Source organism: Carassius carassius, chromosome 12 (assembly GCF_963082965.1).
Source record: "Carassius carassius chromosome 12, fCarCar2.1, whole genome shotgun sequence".
NCBI lineage: Eukaryota > Metazoa > Chordata > Actinopteri > Cypriniformes > Cyprinidae > Carassius > Carassius carassius.
The window spans coordinates 13,443,755-13,468,114 of NC_081766.1; the positions used below are offsets into that span (position 1 = coordinate 13,443,755).

The following is a 24,360-nucleotide window of genomic DNA, read 5'->3' on the forward strand; positions in this document are numbered from 1 at the left end:
GGATTAATTAGCCTACATATAGGCTATATCACAACAACAGAACTTAAAACAGCAGTAAAACGTTCAAGATGTTAAAAATAATCATGTCTGAATAACATTTTCATATAGTAATTTTATTTCTTTACTGCAAGTGGCTGTTTCTAATAATAAAGTACACTGCGCCCTAGTGGATAGAAATTCTGTCTTAAAATATAAGATTATCTACATATGACTGGAAACGAAGCATATAGGCTAAATATATATATATATATATATATATATATTTATATATATATATATATATATATATATATATATATATATATATATATTTAAAAAACTTACCCCTAACCCTAACCCTTTACATTTATCCAAAGCGACTTAAAAATATGAAAAAACTTGATGATTGATGATGAACTAAAAAAAAAAAGAAAATAAAAAATGAATAGAAGAAAACTATGCATTATTTCTTTGTAATATGAATGAAATCAAACACAAACGTTGATTTGGCTGTAACTGCGAGCGATAAGCTGCACGCAGAGGCAACCCAGAGCAGGTAGACGTCGCACAGCTGACTGAACGATGACGTAAGTGTTCCCAACAGCAACCCGGGGCTGCCTCCGAGTGACGTCAGCGACTAAATAACAGCAGCTGGCAGTGCTCGTGAGGAGCTAGGAGCGGGCTCGCGGTCGTTTGCAATGGCTAATCTGGGTGGATGCGACAGCCTGCACGCTTCAGCGGTGGAGCCGGTGGGAAAAAGCGCCGGAGAGACTTCCTCCCAGTCACTCAACTCAGGTGGAAGAGAGATGGCGGAGAAAGAGGAAGAGCAACCTTCGGGAGTCGGACACCCTGCAGACACTGATCCTCTGTGTCGTATATCAAAGCTGATTAACTGGAAGAGACCGTTATGGACTTCCGCTCTTTTCGCAACTACAAATATAGCGTTTTGGTGAGATGCATGACGCAGCATAATTTTATTACATCAGTTGAATGCAGAATGTATAAATGTAAACATCACCTTTTCTTTTAACACACCATGATGTTGGAGTTTAAATAGAATGTTGCATTAATAAATATGGGTCAGTCTTCAACGCTTTCCAATGCACTACATTTCTCTGCCTAATTAAATCAGCTGGCCTAACGTTTTTTTTTGTGTACTGGCCCCTAAGGCATTTTCCCTTAACCATTTTTTCTGTATAGGTGGACTACAGTTGTGTTGCTATTAGTACAGTGTTGGACCTTTTGTTCTTGTGAAAATGGGTTCCTTTGCATAACATGAATACATTTTTGCATACAAACTTTTACAATTTGAAATAAAAATTTCCCTGCACACATAATCAATGTATTCTTGACTTATATTCGTTTTAAAGGAATCATGTTGTGACAGGTTAATAAATATTATATTTGGGTTGACTGACTTGACTGTATAAATAGTAATCTGGGTCGCAACTGGGAATTAGTTTCACCCCCAAAGCATATGATTTTAGATTAGGTAACTTGTAAACAGAAATAATTCTAAAAAAAGAGTTGTTTTTAAATGTATGATGACAGATCTCAGATAATCTTACAGCTTTCATCTAAAAACAAAACAAGCACTATACATACGAAAGTGATAGTTAAATGTCTGTTGACTGTAACTGTGCCCAACATGATTAAAGACAGGAAACCTGTTTGTTTTTCCATGCAGGTTTGTGTCGCTTAGTCCCTGTCGGGTGTTCAGCCTCATCTCCATGTGTGTGGTTCTCTTAGTGATGATACAGCTAATGAAAGATGTGGCACTTTCCAGATCCAGAGGTGTGGGTTTGTTTCATCCCATAATACTCTTAACATGTGTGACTGTTGTTACTCATAAGAATAGAAAAACCTTTTGATTTGTTGTCCACCATCAATGCCGATCCCATTAATGTTTATTGTTCTACTTCCAGGAGCCTCTCTATGGAGGAGTATGACAAGCAGGTAAATTCAGAGCATGCACACTTATTCAAATTATTTACCTAGAACTTTGGGTTTGGTAGGGTTTTTTTTAAATGTTTTTGAAAGGAGTGTCTTATGTTCACTAATTCTTCATTTATTTGATAAGCAATACAGTAAAATTGTGAAATATTATATAAGTATAAGAATATAAGTAAAAAAATATAAAAAATATAAAAATAATATAAGTAAAAAAAAAAAAAGTTAAAAAGTATTTTATTTTTGTGTTGTCAGCTAATTTTTCAGCATCATTAATCCAGTCTTCAGTGACACATGACCGTTCAGAAACTATTCTAATATGATGATTTGGTCCTCAAAAATATTTCTTATTATTAATGTTGAAAAGAGCTATTTTATATTTTAGTGGAAACTATGAGAGTGTTTTTTTTTACAGGATTCTTTAAGAACAAAAAAAATTAATATATTTTTTTGTAACATAAAAAAACACTTTAGATTAATTTAATGCATCCTTGCAGGATAAAAGTATTAATTTCTTAAGTTTTACTAACTCCAAACGACAGAACTATTTACATTTTTGTTTAAATAAACTTGACAACAATCAATTTTGTTGTTTTTTTTCATTTTGAGGAAAAGAGCAGCTATGTTCACTAATAGTTCCTTTTGAATTCATACGAATTTAAAAAAACATGACAGATAACAACAGAATTTTAATATAAAGCAAACAATCTACTTACAACAAATATATAATTATTTTTTTTGGTTGTTGCGCTGAAAATGTACTTGACTCAAATTGAGTGGTACACATCTGAATGTATTTAAAAAGGTGTTTTTGCCTGAAGTATTTTCCATTCACCAGCTACAGTCCAGCCTGTAGCCACTTGAGGGCGTCCTATACTTCCTATTGGCATTATTGATGACATGCAGCATTCCATAAAGCCTGTCATGTGAGTTTGGAAATCCAGTGCTGCTGTGAAGAAGCCGTTGTGAGATCAACACTAATTAAGAAATCTAACAAAGTACTCCTGACCTGCTTGAAACTTAGAAATGTACGACACTGGTAACCTTTCTCATGCAGTAATTTGAAGAGTCTGAGCAAAGATTATTTAAATCCAATCATTATATATGAGAACATTCAAAAGTTGCCCTAAATTTGTTCAAATATTGGATTAGTTGAAGGCTTGTTGAATTTATCCAATACTGCTTATCAATGGCCTTCGGGTTCTCATTATTATTTTAATCTGGGTTGCGTCGTTCTGTACTCTGAAGTTGCCCAGTCATTGTTTATGTGCTTATGGTAAAAACAAATGCAATGGCACCATTATGCTCCAGTGGGTAAGATGCCAGTGTAGTAATCTTCAGTGTGGTGTTTATGCGAGACGGCCTCATTAAAGCCTTGGGTACTTAAACAACAGCTGCTGGATTGTCTCAGCTTGTTCATTTCTGCCGGTCGCTGTTGATGCGAGTCTTGTTCCAACAGCTGTCTTATTCCGGATCTTCACTCTGACCCCCTTGCCCCTTTTCTCCCTTAGCTGTGGTATTAAAGAGCTTTTTGTTTTGCCCTACTTCTTGTATTGTTGTATTTTATAGACATTATATTCAATTTAAACTGTGATGAATGTAGTTTTATATTAAAAGACCTTTGTCTTTTTCTAAAACTTCCAACAGAAATTCCAACAGATACATGATAATACAAATTTCTTTGCTACAAATGTTTACACAATATACTTGCAATGGTATGCACTAATATATTCCATCTGTAGTGAGTAAATGCTTTGTTTATCTGTGATGTTTGCACTAGAGTGGGTTGTTCCGTCCTGTGGAAGCTTGTCATATTGTGAAACTTAAATTTATGTTTTGGACTGTTGCGTGGCATGGTGAGTAGAATGACACAGCCAGTTGTGTGCTCAGGAGTGATGGTAATCCTTTCAAGCATTTCTTTGCCATTTTTAATTGGGAGGATTTTGGAGTGTCCCAACTGAGAAGCCAATCACATAACAGGATACGAACAGACAAAGGGTGTGTCTGGACACTCAGTGGCCCATTGGAGGAAGGCTGAGTGAGGGTTAGATGACCAACTGACCAGTCATGGTAATTTCACAGTCAAATGACCAAATAATAATAATAGATAGAATGAGATAAATAAAGAAGTGATATAAATAATAAAGACAACTGTTAGTGTCTGTATATACAGGGGAGACTAGGCAAGTTTTTACACTTTCTACTCCACTTCTAAGAGAATGTAATTTTTTGATAGTCTCTGTTCATATGCTTTGAAATCTTGCATAAAAAAAGTTGTTGAACATGTCCACTATTATTAAATAGGTAAATCGGTACGGTTCATTTATGTTGTCACATACTGTGGGCGAAGTGAACGTTTAAGCAAACCATATTGTGCAACACAAAATTTAAATAATAAAAGTACAAAAAGAAGAAACCACAACAATTTTAAACATTCAAAAATAGCAAACCATTGTTTTGGCCAATGAATATTAGTAATTATTCATCATTAATAAATTAGACCATTTAAAACATTAAACACTGATAAAAAAACAAAAAACAATAAAGATAAGATAAAATGTCCCAGGAGGACATTTGTGAAAAATATTTTAAAAACATTTTAAAGACCAGTAAATAATAATATATATATATATATATATATATATAAAATAAAAAATTACTCTTTAACCTTACACAATTTAATTACGGACGGTGGTTCCACACAACCAAATTGTGTTTTGATAATAATAATGGAATTTTTTAAATCTATGCAAACTCCTTGTGTTGTGACAACACAACTGAATGAGGTAGAATCTATGTGAAATAGTAATGTCCAACCAAATCAATTTATTCACTTTGCTTTAACTTAAACCGGTTAAGTTAACTGAACATGTTTTGGTTTATTACAATCTAGCCAAATTTGTTTCACTCTATCAACATAAGGAGGTTTGTTTCAAATTACCCATTTAAATTATGGACAGTGGTTCCACACAATTAGTTCTAGTTACTTTAACTAAATATATTATATTTAAAAGTTACTCCCTTCAACAAAGCATTTTTTGTGTGATTTGTCTTGTAATGAGTCAAAAGACAAGATGTAACAAATGATCAAAGTGTATTTGTTAAACAAACAATAAATAATTACACGCAGTTAAATACGGTTTAAACCACATTACAAAATTACACAAAATAGCAGAAATATCAAACTACTCATTTTCTAATTGGCATTCATGGGTAACCAATCAAACCTTATTCCAGGAACAGGAACTGGCTCCAAAAATAACTTCTTCAGTATTCCAAATGTGTACCTGAGTTCAGGAGGGTTGCTCAAGTTCAGTCCATATATCAGTCCCAGCAACATGGTTTTGCATAATGTAAACTGCTATAGGTCCTGAAGAACTTTATCCTTTAAAACTCCAACTTCTGCTGGACTGTCTTCAATGATGCAGCTTCAAATAGATTCCCACGAGTCTTCTGGATCACCTCCTGATTGCTGGCAACGTCTGTATCCTAGAAGTATTTAAAAAGATGGAGAACTCAAATTCTTGTGTATTAACTTTAACAAATCATTTATTAACCTTGAAAAAAAAAAACTCACCATATACTCCATACTGCTAGGGTCTTCATTGGATACTTCCAATGTCTGAAGATGAAAACAAAATTTAGCCTTTGGTTTTTCCTTCTAAAATGACATGAAAAAAAAGTCAGTCATTCATCTTCTTATGGGAAATGCAGGCAAGCAGTCAAGATAGGATTCTAACAAACATTACAGTGGAAAATGGTACACACATCTGGACCCTGTACGGTAAGCAACACAACTGGACCCCAGACCCAGAAACATAGTAAGGACATCAGTAAAACAGTCATGTGACATCAATGGTTCAACCATAATTTTACAAAGCTACAAGAATACTTTTTTGTGCAAACAAAACCAAAACAGCGACTTTATTCAACAATTCTTCTCCAAATCGCATCTTCCACCATTATCAACAGCACGTAAATTCATGCGCATGGTGCTGCTGACCTAGAACACGCATGCACGGAGCCTTGATTACACGCAGAGGAAAGCAATGTTCATGCCTCTTGTTACTCTCCATGATGGCGGCATATGTGATTTGGAGAAGAATTGTTGAATAAAGTCACTATTTTTGTTTTCGTTGCACAAAAACGTATTCTTGTAGCTTTGTGGTTGAAGCATTGATGCCACATGGACTGTTTTACTGATGTCCTTACTATGACTCTGGGAACATTTCAGTTGCATTGCAGACTTTATGGAGGTTCAGAAATCTCTCGCATTTTCATAAAAATATTAGGGATGCACCGGTCTTTGGCCTTTTTTTTCAGCCGATTTTTTCCGGAAGTGCGCCCGCGTGCTCAGACTACATTGTAATCATTCACTATCATGTCATTTGTGTGGAAGTTATTTCGAAATCTGTGCGCAGGACAAGGGCAGCCGTTCAGCACTGGAAGTGCAGAGCTACATGTCTGAGGCACAGATAACAGGAAGCGCAAAAGAACAAAATAAGAGCCCCTTTCCTGCACTCACTGAAGCTGTGCGAGCATACTGTACCTGCACAAGCGGAGACAGTGAAGGGATGTTCAGATCAACTTCTCACGTGTTGGATGAGAAACGAAAGACTAAACTGCGACAAAACTAAAATACTTTATAATATAATTTTTTTTTTGTGTAAAGTATGACTTGCAAACACATTTGAAAAGCCAGAAGTAAATGTCAGTTCTGCATTAGGATGAATATGTTTATTTTACCTTTAAATTACATCAACTTAATTTGATGTAAAAATCACCTGCTGTAGCACACTGAAAAAAAGCGTTTCATTCATCCAATAATAAAAAAAAAAAATAGGGTAATGATTCACATCTATATTTTTACTTGAGACAATAGTTATTTATTTTTGGATCAAATAAATTTATTTGATTCAATTTATTCAATTTATTTATTGGATCAAATAAAAAAATATAGATATAAATCATTACCCTAATTTTTTAATTGGATGAATGAGACACTTGGCATCTTTGTTTTATTTTCACCAAAATTATTTGATTTTAAAATCTATTTATATAGCATACTTTTAGTCTCACTGGTAAAGACTTCTTTTTTTAAACCAAATTTAAAAACTAAAACAAATACTAAATGCGGATTAAGATACCTCTTAAGCCCTTTTCACACTGCACGTCGGACCCGGCAAATTGCCGGAACATTGCCGGGTCGCCTTCTGTGTGAAAGCAAACACGTCCCGGGGATTGATTCCGGGATTGAACCCGGGTCGGGGACCTAGTAACATTGCCGGGTTCAATCCCGGGACGAGCGCTGTGTGAACAAAAGCAAGATCTAATGCCGTGTGGTAGTAATGACGCGCATTATTGCGCGACTCTTTTACCGGCTGTTTTGAAGGAAGATCAACATTCACGAAAAAAAGTGTGCAAACTGTATGAAGCAGAGATCAGTTAGTTCATCACTTTCCACGCTGACACAGAGATTGTTCGCCAGCTTCAGTGAAAGTATAACATGCCTAATGTTTTCGACTCGTACATTACACGTCACGCCCTGATGTCATGTGTCGTTACGGGACCTGTATTTGCCGGAATCGCAGTGTGAAAGGGGCTTTATTGAGCTTTTCCTCAATATTGGATTGTAGAACTATGCAGTTGTTGCCTTTGATTTCACATGGTTACAATTAATCTTTTCATTTAAGGCCAGTTCTATGTTGTTTCAACCCCATTCAAAAACAAAAGCTAAATGCTGATGTCTGTACCATCTATGTTTGTACTGAATGTAGGCTACTTACTGTGCCGTTACTGCCGTTAATTTCAGACTGTCACGGTTATGGTTTTCAATAGCCAAAAGCCAGTTTAGCCTATTAAATACCAAATAAACATCTCGTTTATGCATACTTTCCTTCTTTCTTGTTTGTTGCTTAAAGATAAAAAAAAAACGGAATCGGACAGTTTGCTTGTAAAAAAAATTTATATTGGCCATGAAAAATCATGATCGGGGCATCCCTAAAAATTTCATAATTTGTGCTCTGAAGATGAATGGTGGTCTTACGGGTTTGAAACGACATGAGGGTGAGTAATTAATGACATGTTTATTTTTGGGTGATCTAGCCATTTGAATTTTAAAACAAAAAAGTCTTACTAGAAGTTCCAGGCAGGTGAGTTAGAGCTAAACTCCACAGAACACTGGCTTTCCTAGAGCAGGTCTGGACACCCCTGCCTTGCATCAAAAAAATTGTTTTTGGGAGGCAAATGCATTCATAATCTGTCAGTTTATAGTAATACCACTATTATATACAATATTTTGTATTTATTATATTAATAAACCTAATCTTATTATATCTGTCTTTTTTTTGTCAATTTCCTGTGGCCAGTGAGAGAATAATGTTTTAATACAAGGTTGTGTTGAGTGCAGTTGTTCTTACCTGTGTAGTGGGCACCAAGAGGGTTTCATTATTTGTCCAAGGACTCTTCTTCAGTATGCAAACATCTTCATAAGTTTTGCAGTGCGGATCCAGTTTTTCAAAGATTGTTGATTCTAATGGGCCTATGGTAGTTCTGTATGTCTCAAATTCTGCACAAATCTGTAAACACATGAAGTGCAATGTGTTACCAAAAAAAAAATTTTTTTTTTGATTTTTTAGAAGAAAAAATTTGTGTCAGTGATGAATAGTGTCATGTTTACCATTCCAAAAGGGAGGACCTGACTAATATCTGGAGCATTTGTATAATGTGAACAGCTCAGAGTAGTGTCCGGTTAAATGTCATTATATGACCACACCGCCAAAACTTCAAATACTTTCACTGTGCTGTGTCAGGTGTCTTCAAACTTGCTCGACATTTCATGGTTAGACATTTATTGATTATTTAGCTTTTGCGATTAGTTAAAATATACATATTCTAACAAATAAAGGGAATTACTTCCACTTTTGAAAGTCATTATGTATTACTAGTATACAATTAATTTATACAAATAAATATATTTGGCACACAAAATGAGATAAGAGAGAAACTCCTATTCACCATTTGATTAGTTATATGAGGAAGTAGCTGAATAACAAATCATTCTGCCCCTTAACATCTCTTATTGTAAGCCATATGTATAATAAAAGTAAAGGTAAGTGATAGGACGTTTTATTTTTGGATAAACATTTTATTGATAAATACAATCTCTCTTAAAATACCTTATTGGGTTATGATAATTAGTTTGGTTTGATCTAGCGCAGAACTAAAACTTTAATGAAATATTTCCCCCAATTATAAAATGATTTTATGATTAGCTAGCTCCACACTGGAGAGCTGCTTTATAACAGGAAATCAAGTTATAATTCTAGCGACACCGACTCTGTATTTTCATGTTTAATATTGAAAAGCTATCTATTGCATAAAGGACTGTTATATAAATAAACGTGACTGGACCTTTCTTTACTGGAGTGCCTGGAGAACCTCAGAGTTCGTGCTTTTTTGTGATGTCGAAATTAAACACTTTACGTTAGTTTAACGATTGATAATTAAGTAAAATTGAAAATGAAACGGTTGATTAAGTTGTTTAAGCACAATACAATTGTGTTTTGGCGGAAAACTAAATATATTTGTGTTGTTTTAACAAAACATATCTGTGTAAAACGAACAGTGCCACAAATACATTTTTTGAGTGTGTAGATTCACACTGAAGGCATCAAAACTATGAATCCGAGGGATGTGGGAACGAGCGAGGCCGGTGGAGTGATTGGGAAATCAGCGACACCTGCGACCCACCACTGGTCTCGAGTCCCACAGAGGAGATGGAAGGATATAAAACTGGAGCGACGACAGTGAAGGACGAGAGAGGACCGATCGTCCGTGAAGGGCTGATGCGCTGTTTTGTGTTTATTTTGAATTATTAAAGTTTCATTTTGATTGTCCGCCGGTTCCCGCCTCCTTCTTCCGAAGATTATGGAGTTTTTCCTATTACAATATACATAACAAAAAAAGTGTGAAACAGCTGAAAATATGTCATATTCTAGGTTCTTCAAAGTAGCCACCTTTTGCTTTGATTACTGCTTTGCACACTCTTGGCATTCTCTTAATGAGCTTCAAGAGGTAGTCACCTGAAATGGTCTTCCAACAGTCTTGAAGGAGTTCCCAGAGATGCTTAGCACTTGTTGGCCCTTTTGCCTTCTGTCTGCGGTCCAGCTCAACCCAAACCATCTCGATTGGGTTCAGGTCCGGTGACTGTGGAGGCCAGGTCATCTGGCGCAGCACCCCATCACTCTCTTTCTTGGAGAAATAGCCCTTACACAGCCTGGAGGTGTGTTTGGGGTCATTGTCCTGTTGAAAAATAAATGATGGTCCAACTAAATGCAAACCGGATGGAATAGCATGCCGCTGCAAGATGCTGTGGTAGCCATACTGGTTCAGTATGCCTTCAATTTTGAATAAATCCCCAACAGTGTCACCAGCAAAGCACCCCCACACCATCACACCTCCTCCTCCATGCTTCACGGTGGGAACCAGGCATGAAGAGTCCATCCATTCACCTTTTCTGCATCGCACAAAGACACGGTGGTTGGAACCAAAGATCTCAAATTTCGACTCATCAGACCAAAGCACAGATTTCCACTGGTCTAATGTCCATTCCTTGTGTTCTTTAGCCCAAACAAGCCTCTTCTGCTTGTTGCCTTTCTTTAGTAGTGGTTTCTTAGCAGATATTCTACCATGAAGGCCTGATTCACACAGTCTCCTCTTAACAGTTTTTCTAGAGATGTGTCTGCTGCTAGAACTCCGTGTGCCATTGACCTGGTCTCTAATCTGAGCTGCTGTTAACCTGTGATTTCTGAGGCTGGTGACTCGGATGAACTTATCCTCCGCAGCAGAGGTGACTCTTGGTCTTCCTTTCCTGGGGCAGTCCGCATGTGAGCCAGTTTCTTTGTAGCGCTTGATGGTTTTTGTGACTGCACTTGGGGACACTTTCAAAGTTTTCCCAATTTTTCATTTCTTAAAGTAATGATGGCCACTTGTTTTCCTGTACTTAGCTGCTTTTTTCTTGCCATAATACAAATTCTATCAGTCTATTCAGTAGGACTATCAGCTGTGTATCCACCTGACTTCTGCACAACACAACTGATGGTCCCAACCCCATTTATAAGGCAAGAAATCTCACTTATTAAACCTGACAGGGCACACCTGTGAAGTGAAAACCATTTCAGGTGACTACCTCTTGAAGCTCATCAAGAGAATGCCAAGAGTGTGCAAAGCAGTAATCAAAGCAAATGGTGGCTACTTTGAAGAACCTAGAATATGACATATTTTCAGTTGTTTCACACTTTTTTGTTATGTATATCATTCCACATGTGTTAATTCATAGTTTTGATGCCTTCAGTGCGACTCTACAATTGTCATAGTCATGAAAATAAAGAAAACTCTTTGAATGAGAAGTGTGTCCAAACTTTTGGTCTGTACTGTATATATATATATATATATATATATATATAAAATAAAAAATAAATATTTAATTAATACATTTTAGAATTTATAGAATATAAAGCACAAGTGTTAAAGTCTGCATGAAATGGACAATCTTGAAATATAGTATTAATAAAAAATGTACATATAAATAAAAAATGCCCCTATCCCAAGAACATTATTAAATTCTGCTTTCATCATATAGCTGACTCTTGTCAGAATGATTACTAGTGTGGTTTTATTTTTCATTTATTTGAGCTTTATTGTTAATTTGACTGTATAATTTCTTTCAGTATAATGAGAATTTAAAATGTTCACAACAAAACACTAATTTATCATAAATCTGTGAGATTAATAGAGAGAGGAAAAGGGTGTAGCATTTTTGTGATGTCAGGGAGTTTCTTTGTTATAATACCCATGTAACTGTATGGAGATCAGTTTTCATTGAGAAAAATTGCGTAATTCAAAAATTGCATCTTCTGAGAGGGTCTCATTCTGAGAAGAGGGGGTATTTTGTGGAGTGTTTGTATGCGTGTGTGTTCATGCCCCAGCACTGTCTGATGCTTGCTTGTGGAATGCTATGTGACTGGTATTTTTAGACCTGACCGATTGAAATACTGAAGCTCAGGCCTTGGTCAACATAAACACTAGCTTGCGTGGCTTCATGTGACACTTCATTTGAACTCGGGAACTTAGCACTGACACACTCTCCTTCTGACTTACCTGAACGCTTTTCATGTTGAAACCGAGAGATTTTGAGATGAATGCTGAAGACCATGGATCAGCACTGAGGTAAAAAAAAAAGATAACTAAGAAATCAGTGTTATGTGATTTATATCCCCAAAAAGCTAATTTTGTATATCTCGGATTACTTGCTTATAGGATTGCAAAAAGGTTGAAAATTTCCAGTAAATTTCGGAAACATTCCAGAAATTTTGGAAACTTTCCAGGATTTTTTTTTTTTTTTTAATATTCCAGGGATTTTTGGAAAATCTTTCGGAAATTTACCGGGCATTTTCTACCCCTTTGCAACCCGACTTGCTTATTTATTTTTTTACTTTTTTTTTTTCTTTGAAAAATATTTGTCTTTGAAAAATTGTGATTTAAATCTTACTTGCATCGCGGTTAGATGTGTCATGTTTCAGATACAAGCTTGTTCCAAATTATTACAAATGTCAGACATCTTGTGTCTGATGCATCTGGGGTCGTGTGGTCTCCATGGTGACCCTTGTTTTGGAATATTTACTAAAGGGAAGTTCATGTCAATTGTTACAAGGAATTTATAGGTATTGAAACGTGCATGTACACGACACAGCCATGGAACCTGTTGGTCTTATGGAATGAGAAGTATGTGGACAGACCCACAGATATGCTAAAAACATTGTTAAAGTATTGCAATTGCCAGTGCCATGGATCCTTTTACCTTTATTTTACAAATTAAGAGACATTATTGATTTTCAGTGGCATTGCGCAGCTGTTTGTTTTGGGCTATTTTGTCACTGGGTCTGTCGGAGTGTCAGACAAGTAGCTTTCTTGTTTTAGCGATTAGCATTGGAGTCATCTAGTCTAGCAGCTTGATTTTCAGAATCCAGTCACCTGTTGTAGGCATTTACAGAAACATTAGAGGCTTTTCTGCACATCTTCTTGGGTTTTTAAAGATTTAGGACTTTCTTGAGGGAGGAAACTTTATTTGGTTTTCACATTATATTAAGTAACATATTTACCAGTAGCAAACATGCCATACGGTATGATTTCAAATAGTGTTAGCTGTCAAACACCACATGGTGCCAGTCAACAAGCAGATTTCCCAAAAGATCTCATCTGATGAAATCTCTTAACACTTGTGAGTATTACACATCATTGATCTCCAGTCGTCAGCTCTGGTCTGGTTTGGGCAAGCCTGAGCTCACTTTCTCTGGCACATTCGCTTGTATCTGCCACATGGTCGATGGTGAAATGCTAATGTGAGCTGTGTTGCCTCACAGTCACATGCCCCCCATGTGCTCTGTTTAATAGGAAACCTCCGGTGGGGAAACATGTCTCTGTAATGTTGGAGGTGATTGGTTTATGACCTTTCAGAGGAAACGCAGTTTGAACAGTTCGATCTGTAGAAGAGTTCCTAATTGGGTGGGTTTTTACTTAAGTTTTGGGTCGATCTGTCTATAATGGACACTGGGTTTTGAAAAGTTTTCGACATATAGGTGGCATTGTTTGTTTTGGAGACGAGAAATGTAGGGTGACAGGTGTGAGGGGATAGGAGTAAGGGCACATAACCACAGATAAAGGGCATTAACAAGCTGCCTGTTAATAGATACTTATCTTGTGCCCAGAATGCCTGCCACCCCCTTCTGAAAGTCATACTAATTTATTCAAAACCAAAAGTTTGACCAAATAAATTTACTTGACTTTTTACCTAATGTTAATATTATTAGCTGATCATGACCATTAATTTTTTTAAAGCATTTAAAGCTAACTCACATTATACTTTCCATGAAAGTGATCTCTCCATATAACATCAAATGTGATCAAAGTTCATCAAAGAGTACCAAAGGACTTAAAGAATAGAGATTTCTGTATTGAAATATGTGTTTGTCGATGTAAGCTGTCAGTTAAGGACCTTAATTAATAGATTGAAATGTAATCATTTATATATTTTAAAACAAGAATCAATGAATAGCAATCTTGGGTGAACCATCAAGTGAAGCCAAGTTTTTCAATGTGCAGTAATTCCCTAATTTCTAAAACAGGCGTTCTCAGTCTCGCCTCTGTTTCGGTTATCTCATGAATCCATTGTAGATATAAGAATCCTCTTGTACATTTCTGCAGTCATCACTCAGACTGTGAGCTATTTCACACATGATTATACTAGAATCTGCATTCAAAGGCATACACACTGTTTAGCTTTTAGACACAAGTTCTGTTTGTCATATCTCAGTTCTAGAGGTTGAGAAGAGGCCACTACACAAATGTGTATTGCAGCATATGTCAAAACTTCTTTACTTCTGTTTTAACACTAATGATCATTTGTTTCATTGGTCTTTTAATTGTAGCTGGGAGGTCATTGATTCTGTCCAGGAGGGCAAGTCTGGATCAGGATTTCCATTCACAGACTTCTGGATGAGCCTCAAGCTCTTCATTGAGGAGACTTCCTCTTTTAAGCAACAGAGTCCAGGCAAGGTATGGATGGACTTAGTTGGTGCATAATGTACCCTTTAAAATCAAGTTTAAAATCTCTATGAATGTATAAAGGAAAACATATATCAGATATCATGTGAAGTCTCCATTTCTTCTAAATTTGTCACCATTTTTTTTTTTTTTAATTTTTCATGGTCTGACAGTGGTCTCTTAATATGATGATATTTCCAGGTGCATCAAATAGTTATGCATGTTAAAAGTATATATATGTATGTATATATATATATATATATATATATATATATTACTTTTTTATTTTTAATTTTGGGCAAGGAATAATTTTATGTAGAAAAACTGTATTTAAAAAAATTATCTTTTAATGTAAAATTATTCCATTTAGTCTCATAATATGAGCTCCTAAAAGCTGCATGTATAATAATTATAAATAATTAACAAGATTATATTTAAAATATATTTAGATAGAGTACAGCATGTCACATAGCAGGTTATTAACTTACCAAAAGTATTTTATGTCAGCTATCATTTTGCAGTGAACTGAGACATTTTAGCTTTGTGTCTCATTGCAGTTCTGTCTGCTGGTGTGCAGTATGTGTTCTTTTTTGGCAATACTTGGACGTTACATTCCAGGGGTTGTTATTTCATACATCTTAGGTAAGTGCCAAATTAGGTCCTGGAGCTACACAAAAAAAGATGCTAATTAATAGTTTTTGCCCTATCTTTTCTTTGATTGTAACCATGCTACTATTGGCTAAGGCTGTGCATAGCCTTTCCTGTATTTACCTCCAACACACTCCAGAACATCCAACAGTCCGTTTGTCATTGATAGTGGATTCCTAGTAATGTAACCATGACCCTATTATCACTCAGTCCCTGGTTTCCCTTTCTTCCTAGCAGTCAGCAGGTTCATAAACACACTGGTAAGGGAGACAAGAAAATTAATAGTTTCTACATCTGTTTACTGCAGTGCTGGGCATTTTTCTCTGGCCTTTGCTGTCATCACATGAGTTTGGGATGTGGCTGGAACCAGTTCTGCAGAAACTGGACTTTGGAGTGGGCAAGTTTCTTCAGAAAATAAAAGAGAATCATGGTACATCTAAAAAAATACACACAGAAAATGACTCAATTGTACATTATTTCCGGTATAGATTGTAATCAGGAAATTGATTTTTGAATGTTTGCCCCCAAAATGATTTTTGTTATTGAAAATAAAACATAAATATTAGTTGAAAAACTATGAATAAATACCATGATAGTACATAAATAATACAAAAATAACTCTGCACATCTCTGCACTACACATATAGCACTCTTAAAGGGTTAGTTCACCCCAAATTTTAAATTATGTCATTAATGATTTAATCATGTCGTTCCAAACCCGTAAGACCTCTGTTTATCTTCGGAACACAGTTTAAGATATTTTAGATTTAGTCCGAGAGCTTTCTGTCCCTCCATTGAAAATGTATGTACGGTATACAGTCCATGTCCAGAAAGGTAAGAAAAACATCTTCAAAGTAGTCCATGTGACATCAGAGGGTAAGTTCCACCTGTCCAAAAATAACAAACACATATAAGCCGGTTGGAAACCAGCGAGAGGTGAAGAGTGAGCTGAGGGCTCGTGGTCGAGGAGCGGAAGCGCGAGAGCGACGAAAAGTATCGTGATACAGTTACTGAACGGTGATGCGCATGTGGCGCGAGTGTTCGTTATTTTGTTGAAAGATTGAATAAAGTACCACGAGCCTCAGCCAGCCAACCCCAGACTCCTTCCTTCACACGCAAACACACAAGGTAAACTTTAAAACTTTTAAACTTTTGTGTTTATTTTTATCATTAAAGTCTTATTTGATTGTCCGCCGGTTCCCGCCTCCTTCTTCCCGATGATTATGAAGTTTGTACTGCGTTACACTGGTGCCAAGGCCCGGGAGAAGGAGGGACGCGCTGCTGAAGATCCCTCGCCGCTGTGGTGAATCCGCGGTACCATCGAGCAGGGCGAGGAAGTGTGCCACCATGGACACCCGAGGCGGTGGGCTGGAGTTAGTTGCCGGGGACGGACGAGCTCGCTGCCTGCCACCCGTGATGTGGAGGGGCGGCTGCCATCTGTGAGGGAGTGGAGGAGTCGGCGCCATTCACCAGAGAGCCAGAGCCTGCCTCCAGGTGGAGGGCTGAGCGGCAGTGCGTCTGGGAACTGGAACTGGAACTGGAAAACTCTCTCCCCTCTCTCGTCTCTGTCGCTCCTCATCCTTCCATCTCCTTTTCTCTCGCCTCGTTTGTTTGTGCACGGCAGTCGTCCGTGAGGGGCTGCCGTGCTGTTTTGTGTTTATTTTTATTATTAAAGTCTTATTTGATTGTCCGCCGGTTCCCGCCTCCTTCTTCCTGATGATTATGAAGTTTGTACTGCGTTACAAACCGGTTCTTTTTGAACCAGTTCACCAAATCGAACTGAATCGTTTGAAACAGTTCGTGTCTCCAATAAGCATTAATCTACAAATGACTTAAACTGTTAACCTTTTTAACGTGGCTGACACTCCCTCTGAGTTTAAATAAACAATTATCCTGGAGTAATTAATTTACTCAAACAGTACACTGACTGAACTGCTGTGAAGAGCAAACTGAAGATGAACACCGAGTCGAGCCAGATAACGTACAAAAGATTGACTCGTTCTCGAGTCAAGAACCAGTTGCATCGGTTTTCGAATCACCAGTACACTGAACCAAGAACCGTTTCTGTCAGACGCGTCCTATTCGAGAACCAAGGAGCTGATGATAACTGCGCATGCATGATTCATCATGAAGCAGACTGACACACAGCGCGTCTGAACTGGTTCTTTTGGTGATTGATTCTGAACTGATTCTGTTCTTATGTTATGAGCGCGGGCAGTGTTGGGAAGGTTACTTTGGAAATGTAATAGGTTACAGATTACAAGTTACCCTATTTAAAATGTAATAGTAGTGTAACTTTTTCAATTACTTTATTAAAGTAATGTAACTAATTACTTTTGATTACTTTTTGATTACTTTTCAAAATCTCCAATAAATGTTTATTTGCAACTGTTAATCATCTTCAAACATTTACACCATTCAGGTTTAACCTTACAGCAGTGCTCAATACTGTCAGACTTTTACAATCCTTCATCACTTGAATTAAGATGATCAAATTTGAACACATGTCTGCATGTCTGCTTCATTAATTTCCACATGGGGCGGACTGGGATAAAATTTCAGACCGGGAAATCTCAAACTCATACAAACAAATTCATGGACAACACTATTTTTTGTATGGACCTGATATAAAAAAAGGTTTAAATCTTTAGTTTGGGGACATGCAAAATAATTAAAAGTTCTCTCCTGAACTTCACCTTCACTTCATTTCTTTTTTCTTTTTTCTTTTTTCTTTTCAGTCTCTTTATTTTGCCCTGTTATCCATCTACCTCATGACTTTAACACTCAAGATTTAACAAAACTATACTTTCTAAATTGCCTACATGTCAAATTGAGTGCATCACTACAATATAAAATCCTAATACTGAACATGAGTCATGTTTTTCCCTCACAAAAATTAACTGCTTTTATTACGTAAAAGTACAGTAACCATGTTTTTTTTAATTATTATTATTGCAAATGGATTACCATTTGTATTTATTTTTAAATAAATAAATATGTAAATTTGTGGCATGGTTTAACAACAGTAACCTTTGTCTCTGAATTTATAGCAAATATTAAAACTTTGCATATGCTTTGATTCAAGTGTACTTTTGATATATTTGTCCAAAATGTGGCATATTCCGTCCGTGTTAGGCAATAGCAATCCCGTTTTTATGACTGGATTGAATGTGGATGTGTGTAAATATTCAAATGTAATCCCCACTGTAATCTTTAAAATTTTCAGAAGTAACTGTAATTTAATTACTCATTTTTTCTTAGTAACTGTAACTGATTACAGTTACATTTATTTTGTAATTAAATTACGTAATTAAGTTACATGTAACTAGTTACTCCCCAACACTGAGCGCGGGTAAACCGAAGGCTTGAAATGAAGGGCAATCCTCAGCAATGACGTCATTACGGTTCCAGAAGAACCGGTTAAATCTAATCATTCATTTGAGAACCGGACATCACTAAACAGCAGTGTTGTGAAGGCACTCACAACAGACCCGGAAGAGAAGACAATGCTGAATAAAGTCATAGTTTTTGTTATTTTTGGACCAAAATGTATTTTTGATGCTTCAAAAAATTCTTACTGACCCTCTGATGTGTCACATGGACTACTTTGATGATGTTTTTATTACCTTTCTGGACATGGAGAGTAGACCGTACACACAGTTTCAATGGAGGGACAGAAAGCTCTCTGACTCAGTTTAAAATATCTTAAACTGTGTTCTAAAGATGAACGGAGGTCGTACGGGTTTGGAACGACATGAGGGTGAGTCATTAATGACATAATTTTTGGGTGAACTATCCCTTTAATGGGTGACTCAACTTATTGAGTTCAGTGGAGTTTGACATTAGCATGTTGCTAATGCTAATAAAGCAATACTCTAATAACCATATAAATAATTTTTTCCATTACATTGATATTAATATATATAATTTTTACATTTTTGTTTTGATTACACTGAAGTAATTTTAATGATTTTGTTTTAAATGAGATATGTAATTTAAAGTCATGGCTTGCTTGCATTCCCCATATTCCTTCCCTGCTCAAGAGAAAAGGATACTCCAGTCTCAAGCCAAGAGAGAGAGCATTGAAGCAGATCTGTCTGCACTTTTCCCCATGGTCAGTGTGCTGCCACACAGCTCGCCATATACTATAACTCACACGCATATCATGTGCCACGAAAGACTGTGATATTCATTACATATTTCATTATATGACAATAATAAAATATACATAATATGTCCATTTCCTGTCCGTGTGAACTGATATTGAGCATCTATTACAGATGGACTCTACCATGTGCAAAGAGCTGTCTATATCAGACACAGAGGTCTCTGAAATAACATGGACAGACAATGGCACCTTTAACCTTTCAGAGGGACACACACCTCAGACAGAAAACTCTGAAGGCAAACTCTCTTACCTTTTCCAAAAATATATAGATATAAAGTATGCATAATATGTGGCTGATTTGGCAGGTCTAAATGTAAAAAAATTATACAGATGTATGTGAAATTGTATTTTAAAATACAAAACGCGAAATGTTATTCAAAAAGCTATTTAAAAGTTTTAACTTTATTTATTTTTTATTTATTTTACTACAAATCATACTGTCCCCAAAGTTTTGAACTGTGGTATTTACTTTATACTATATGTTAGTATATTATTAATATAATAAATATAAATGGGTATACTGGAATCAATTAGCAATCAGCTTGTTGTGATTATAAAAAAGGAGGTTTAAGAAATGAACGAATGTCATGTTTCTATATTGGAAAGCCATTTTTTATATATTATAGCTGTTCTTTTTGTATTAAAACATTACATTGATAAGCATGTATGCCTGTAAAACATTAAAAACTTAAAATATAGTTTTGAGGCATTAAATAATAGAAATAAGACCAAATTGTGTTCCAGTTGAATGTGTATATATCTTAATTCCAATAGTATAAAAAAAAAAATCTGTATTATTTTAAAACATTTTCTGTATTATTTATTTTGTATGTTTGACAGACTCAGACCGGCGAAGTGATGAGGAGGTCTTCACAGGTGGATTACCGGAGTTTCCCTCCTTGGAAAATGGCTTGGGTACAAATGGAGATGACGATGAAGACCTGAGCATTGGTATGCCCACCCCACCAGCCCATCCCAGCAGGGTCGGGTCCACACAGTCAGACGAGGAACCAGCTGCCCAGGCCCTGGAGGTTGTGCAGAGGCTGGCTGGAGATGTAATCACGGCAGCAGTAACCGCGGCCATGCAGGAACGCCTGGAGGCAGTGGTAGCACCAGCGCTGGTCCAGGCCCTGGCCGAGGAATCGGACAGCGAGGCGGAGGACTTTGAGTTGTTGGACCAGTCAGAGCTGGAACAGCTGGAAGGCGAGTTGGGGCTGGACCGGGCGAGCCGTGCAGAAACGTCTAAAGCTAGCAAACCTTCTTCAGGCTTTCTGTCCAAACTACTGGGGCACCACTGATTTTATTCAGAGGGGTTCCGCTTCCCTCTGTGATGGGATGTGGGTGGGAGGATGAATATTGGATTTACGGGCAAAGGTCCAGAGTAATGAAGGTATTCCATTGTTGTACTTTGCTGGTGTGATTCAGTCCTTTTGCTATAAAAACAGTCATTTGTGGAAGGAGGCTAGTTGTGTATTTCACGGGGAACTGGTTTTGGCATAGCTACATCTCAGTGGGTCATCGGAGGATCCTGTCAACCTCCAACCCCGCCAGTGAACAGAGGGTTATGGACCAGACTAATGTCATTAGTTTAGCTGTTAAAGGGCTGGTAGATACAGGATACTCAAATTTTGCTGCCAAATATTTTTCTTTTCAACCTCACATAATTACTTCTAAAAATAAAGCTTCATGGCCAAAGAGTAAGGGCCTCCCACTAAATGACAATCAGGATAGCACTTACAAGCAAACAAAAACACCTTGTAGTGAAGTACACATGATAAATATGTATTTTTAATTGAAAATTTTTCTTTTCTAAATTTTTTTTTTTCATGAAGGATTTTTAAAAGCAGGTGGTCTTAGTGTATTGATCCTTTACATGCATAGTCATGTTTTAGACTTTATTTATTTATTTTTTTTGCACCTTTTTTTATAGAGTGAACCAACCAGGCACTAGAGCACAAAGGCACCAAAGTTGAACAGATTTTGATTTATATTCATACGAATATTCATCAAACAGTGCTTAAAGGGATGGTTCACCCAAAAATGAACAATTTGACATTAATGGTGTTTAATGTTGTTTTAGACTCCATTGACTTTTCATTTTATAGACATCTTTTGTGTTCCACAGAAGAAAGAAATACAGATAATATTTGGAAAGACATGAGATTGAGTAAATAATAATTTTTGGGTGAACTCTTTCTATTTAATGTACACAAAGAACCTTAAGATTTACTTTCGCGCAAAAGTAACATATAGAATGTATTTAATCCCCAAGAACAATGTAAAGAAAAGACGATTATACTTTTAGTCAGTCTTATAAATCAAAAGGTCTCTTTGGGGATCATTATCAGCTTTCTGAGAGAAAGACAGTAGATTTTTAACTAACTGACCCATTGTTCATAATAGTCTATTCATCAGTGTAAGTACAGAGGCACATATAGCCAAGACTGTTTTTGTTCACAGTGTGTGGTGCTTGGTGTGTATCTAAATTTAGTGTTTCTAACAAACTACTGATGTATTATGAATTTTGTTTTAATGTATCAAGTGCTTTCTATAGCACAGTGGCTGAATAGTAATTTCTGCCAGTCACTATAATGACTGCTATCCAAAAATGATTCTAATCAATGTAAATTTGATCACTTTTTAAAAATGTAAATATATTAGTTAATCCTATATATATATATATATATATATATATATATATATATATATATATATATATATATATATCCTATTAGATTGCTGCCACACACATACAGTACAGACCAAAAGTTTGGACACACCTTCTCATTCAAAGAGTTTTCTTTATTTTAATGACTATGAAAATTGTAGAGTCACACTGAATGCATCAAAACTATCTTATTAAACCTGACAGGGCACACCTGTGAAGTGAAGACCATTTCAGGTGACTACCTCTTGAAGCTCATCAAGAGAATGCCAAGAGTGTGCAAAGCAGTAATCAAAGCAAAAGGTGGCTACTTTGAAGAACCTAGAATATGACATATTTTCAGTTGTTTCACACTTTTTTGTTATGTATAATTCCACATGTGTTAATTCATAGTTTTGATGCATTCAGTGTGACTCTACAATTATCATAGTCATTAAAATAAAGAAAACTCTTTGAATGTGAAGGTGTGTCCAAACTTTTGGTCTGTACTGTATGATCGCCATATATGCCTGTGCAAGTTTGTTTGTCCGAGCGGAAGAAAATAAACAAAATCTAGTTGTATATAAACAATCTCCAGAATGTAATTAAAACCGTATGATTCAAAATTGTGACTTTTGTCATTATTCTAAATGAGGTTTTGCAATGGTAAGTGATTTTTGGACCAATTCTAAATGGGTCAGAACAGCGGGGTTCAAAATTTAATCTGATTTCTTTTTTCTTCATTTAAACCTGGAAATTAATCATGTTTTAAGATTTTGAAAGATGGAGCGATTATTATAATTAATAGTAATTATATATAAATTATAAAGCAAATGGTTATTAATAAATTAAGGAATTTTGATGTTATATTATAATTCTAATAATATAAGTATTTTGGAAAGGAAACAAATTATATTAATTAAATATATTGACGATAATGTGTATTGCTAATTTTCACCAAATACATGATTAAACGGATAATGTTTTCAGGTACTGGATAGATAAGAGCTATTTTCACTCTTTGTAGGTTTACCAGGTAAAGAGGAGGAACAGTTCTCCTCATAAATCTGACACTTTTAAACAGCACCCAGTGATTTACACATAGTCCACCTGTAAAGCACACCATCCATATCATCTAAACTTTTCCTCAAGTCAGCAGAACAAAATAAAGTCATGTTTCAAATGTGTAATTTATGCTCACCATTATGCAGGATTGTATCCGATGCACATGAATTAAACCCATTAGACATGAATTAAAGTACTTCATTTTTAACTATTCAAATCTATTTCAATTATTTATTAATTTCTATGAGAAATAAATTATCAACACTAAATATTAAGATGTAGCTTCTTCATTCAGAGATGTTTATAATAACATTTGAGTGGATGCAATGTGAGCGACTATACAGCTAAACATACGCTAACAATTAAAAATAAAATCTTTTTCCTAATTCAGCATCTGGTGGTTCTTTAAAGGTTCAGGCGCTGCGGGAGATGTTTTTACTACCACAGAATTTCTTTATGATGTGAGCGGCTTAATGTGGTGTGATTTGTGTCTTAGGGCCAAAATAAAAATCAAACGAGACAAAAAATATTTTGCCACACATATTAATTTGATATGAATGAGAAAGAGAAAAATTAAAATAGATTTTTTGCGTAAAAGACAGACCTATTGTTTTACTTTGCTTATCACAATATAAATAAATGCAGATAACCATATAACAAAAAGTTTCATATTTGTATTAATTTATCTCAATATTATTTTAATGCAATTGATTCATGTCACCCATGTCACACATTGAAATACATAAAATTATACATGACAGGTTCAGTTACTTGTCCTTTCTGGCATGTAAATTACACTGTGTCATTCCCATCATTTCTGTTTACTTGGCTTTTTTTCTTACATGAAAATAAGCCTGAATTATTTCTAGAAAGGCCTATAGTTTTCCATAAAATGTGGTTATTTAAAAATATGTTGCTAGTTTGGGAAAAGCATAGCAGAAATATAAGACAACATCTCATGCATCTCATTCATAGAGATGTAGTTCATTTGACAACCAGAAACTTTCCATTTGTTTTGAACAACAGCGTTCTTTTTTTAGCATTTGAAAATTAGTTTGAAAGAGTGTCTGTGATATGCTTTCAAGAAAAATGCCACTTGGTTTGATATTTTGAAATTCACACATTTTTAGGTGTGACTTAAGTCTGAATATACATTTTGGAGCCATTGTATGTGTGGAAGGAAAGGAAAAGTGTTCTGCCCTGTTTTCTGGTGAGAAGATGTGAAAGCTAGCTTGTGTCTTGTAAAACTCTACAGAGACATAAAGGAGAACTGTGAAAAAAGACATAAAAAAGCAGAAGTTCT

The 24,360-nt window shown here is 35.8% G+C and overlaps 1 protein-coding gene and 1 long non-coding RNA gene across 2 annotated transcripts; one reads left to right on the forward strand and one right to left on the reverse strand.

The window, feature by feature from the left end:
- Positions 1-597: 597 nt before the first annotated feature.
- Positions 598-21,162, forward strand: LOC132154849 (reticulophagy regulator 1-like). Its single transcript, XM_059563561.1, has 9 exons — positions 598-928; positions 1,667-1,773; positions 1,905-1,935; positions 14,418-14,544; positions 15,090-15,174; positions 15,488-15,610; positions 19,224-19,294; positions 19,461-19,584; positions 20,189-21,162. Exons 1-9 carry the CDS (start codon positions 678-680, stop codon positions 20,644-20,646), a joined length of 1,377 nt encoding a protein of 458 aa, XP_059419544.1. The 5' UTR covers positions 598-677; the 3' UTR covers positions 20,647-21,162.
- LOC132154194 (uncharacterized) lies at positions 5,009-5,554 on the reverse strand. Its single transcript, XR_009437103.1, has 2 exons — positions 5,507-5,554; positions 5,009-5,418 (listed from the first exon to the last, which is right to left on the reverse strand). It is a non-coding gene; the product is annotated as an uncharacterized LOC132154194 (long non-coding RNA).
- Positions 21,163-24,360: the final 3,198 nt, after the last annotated feature.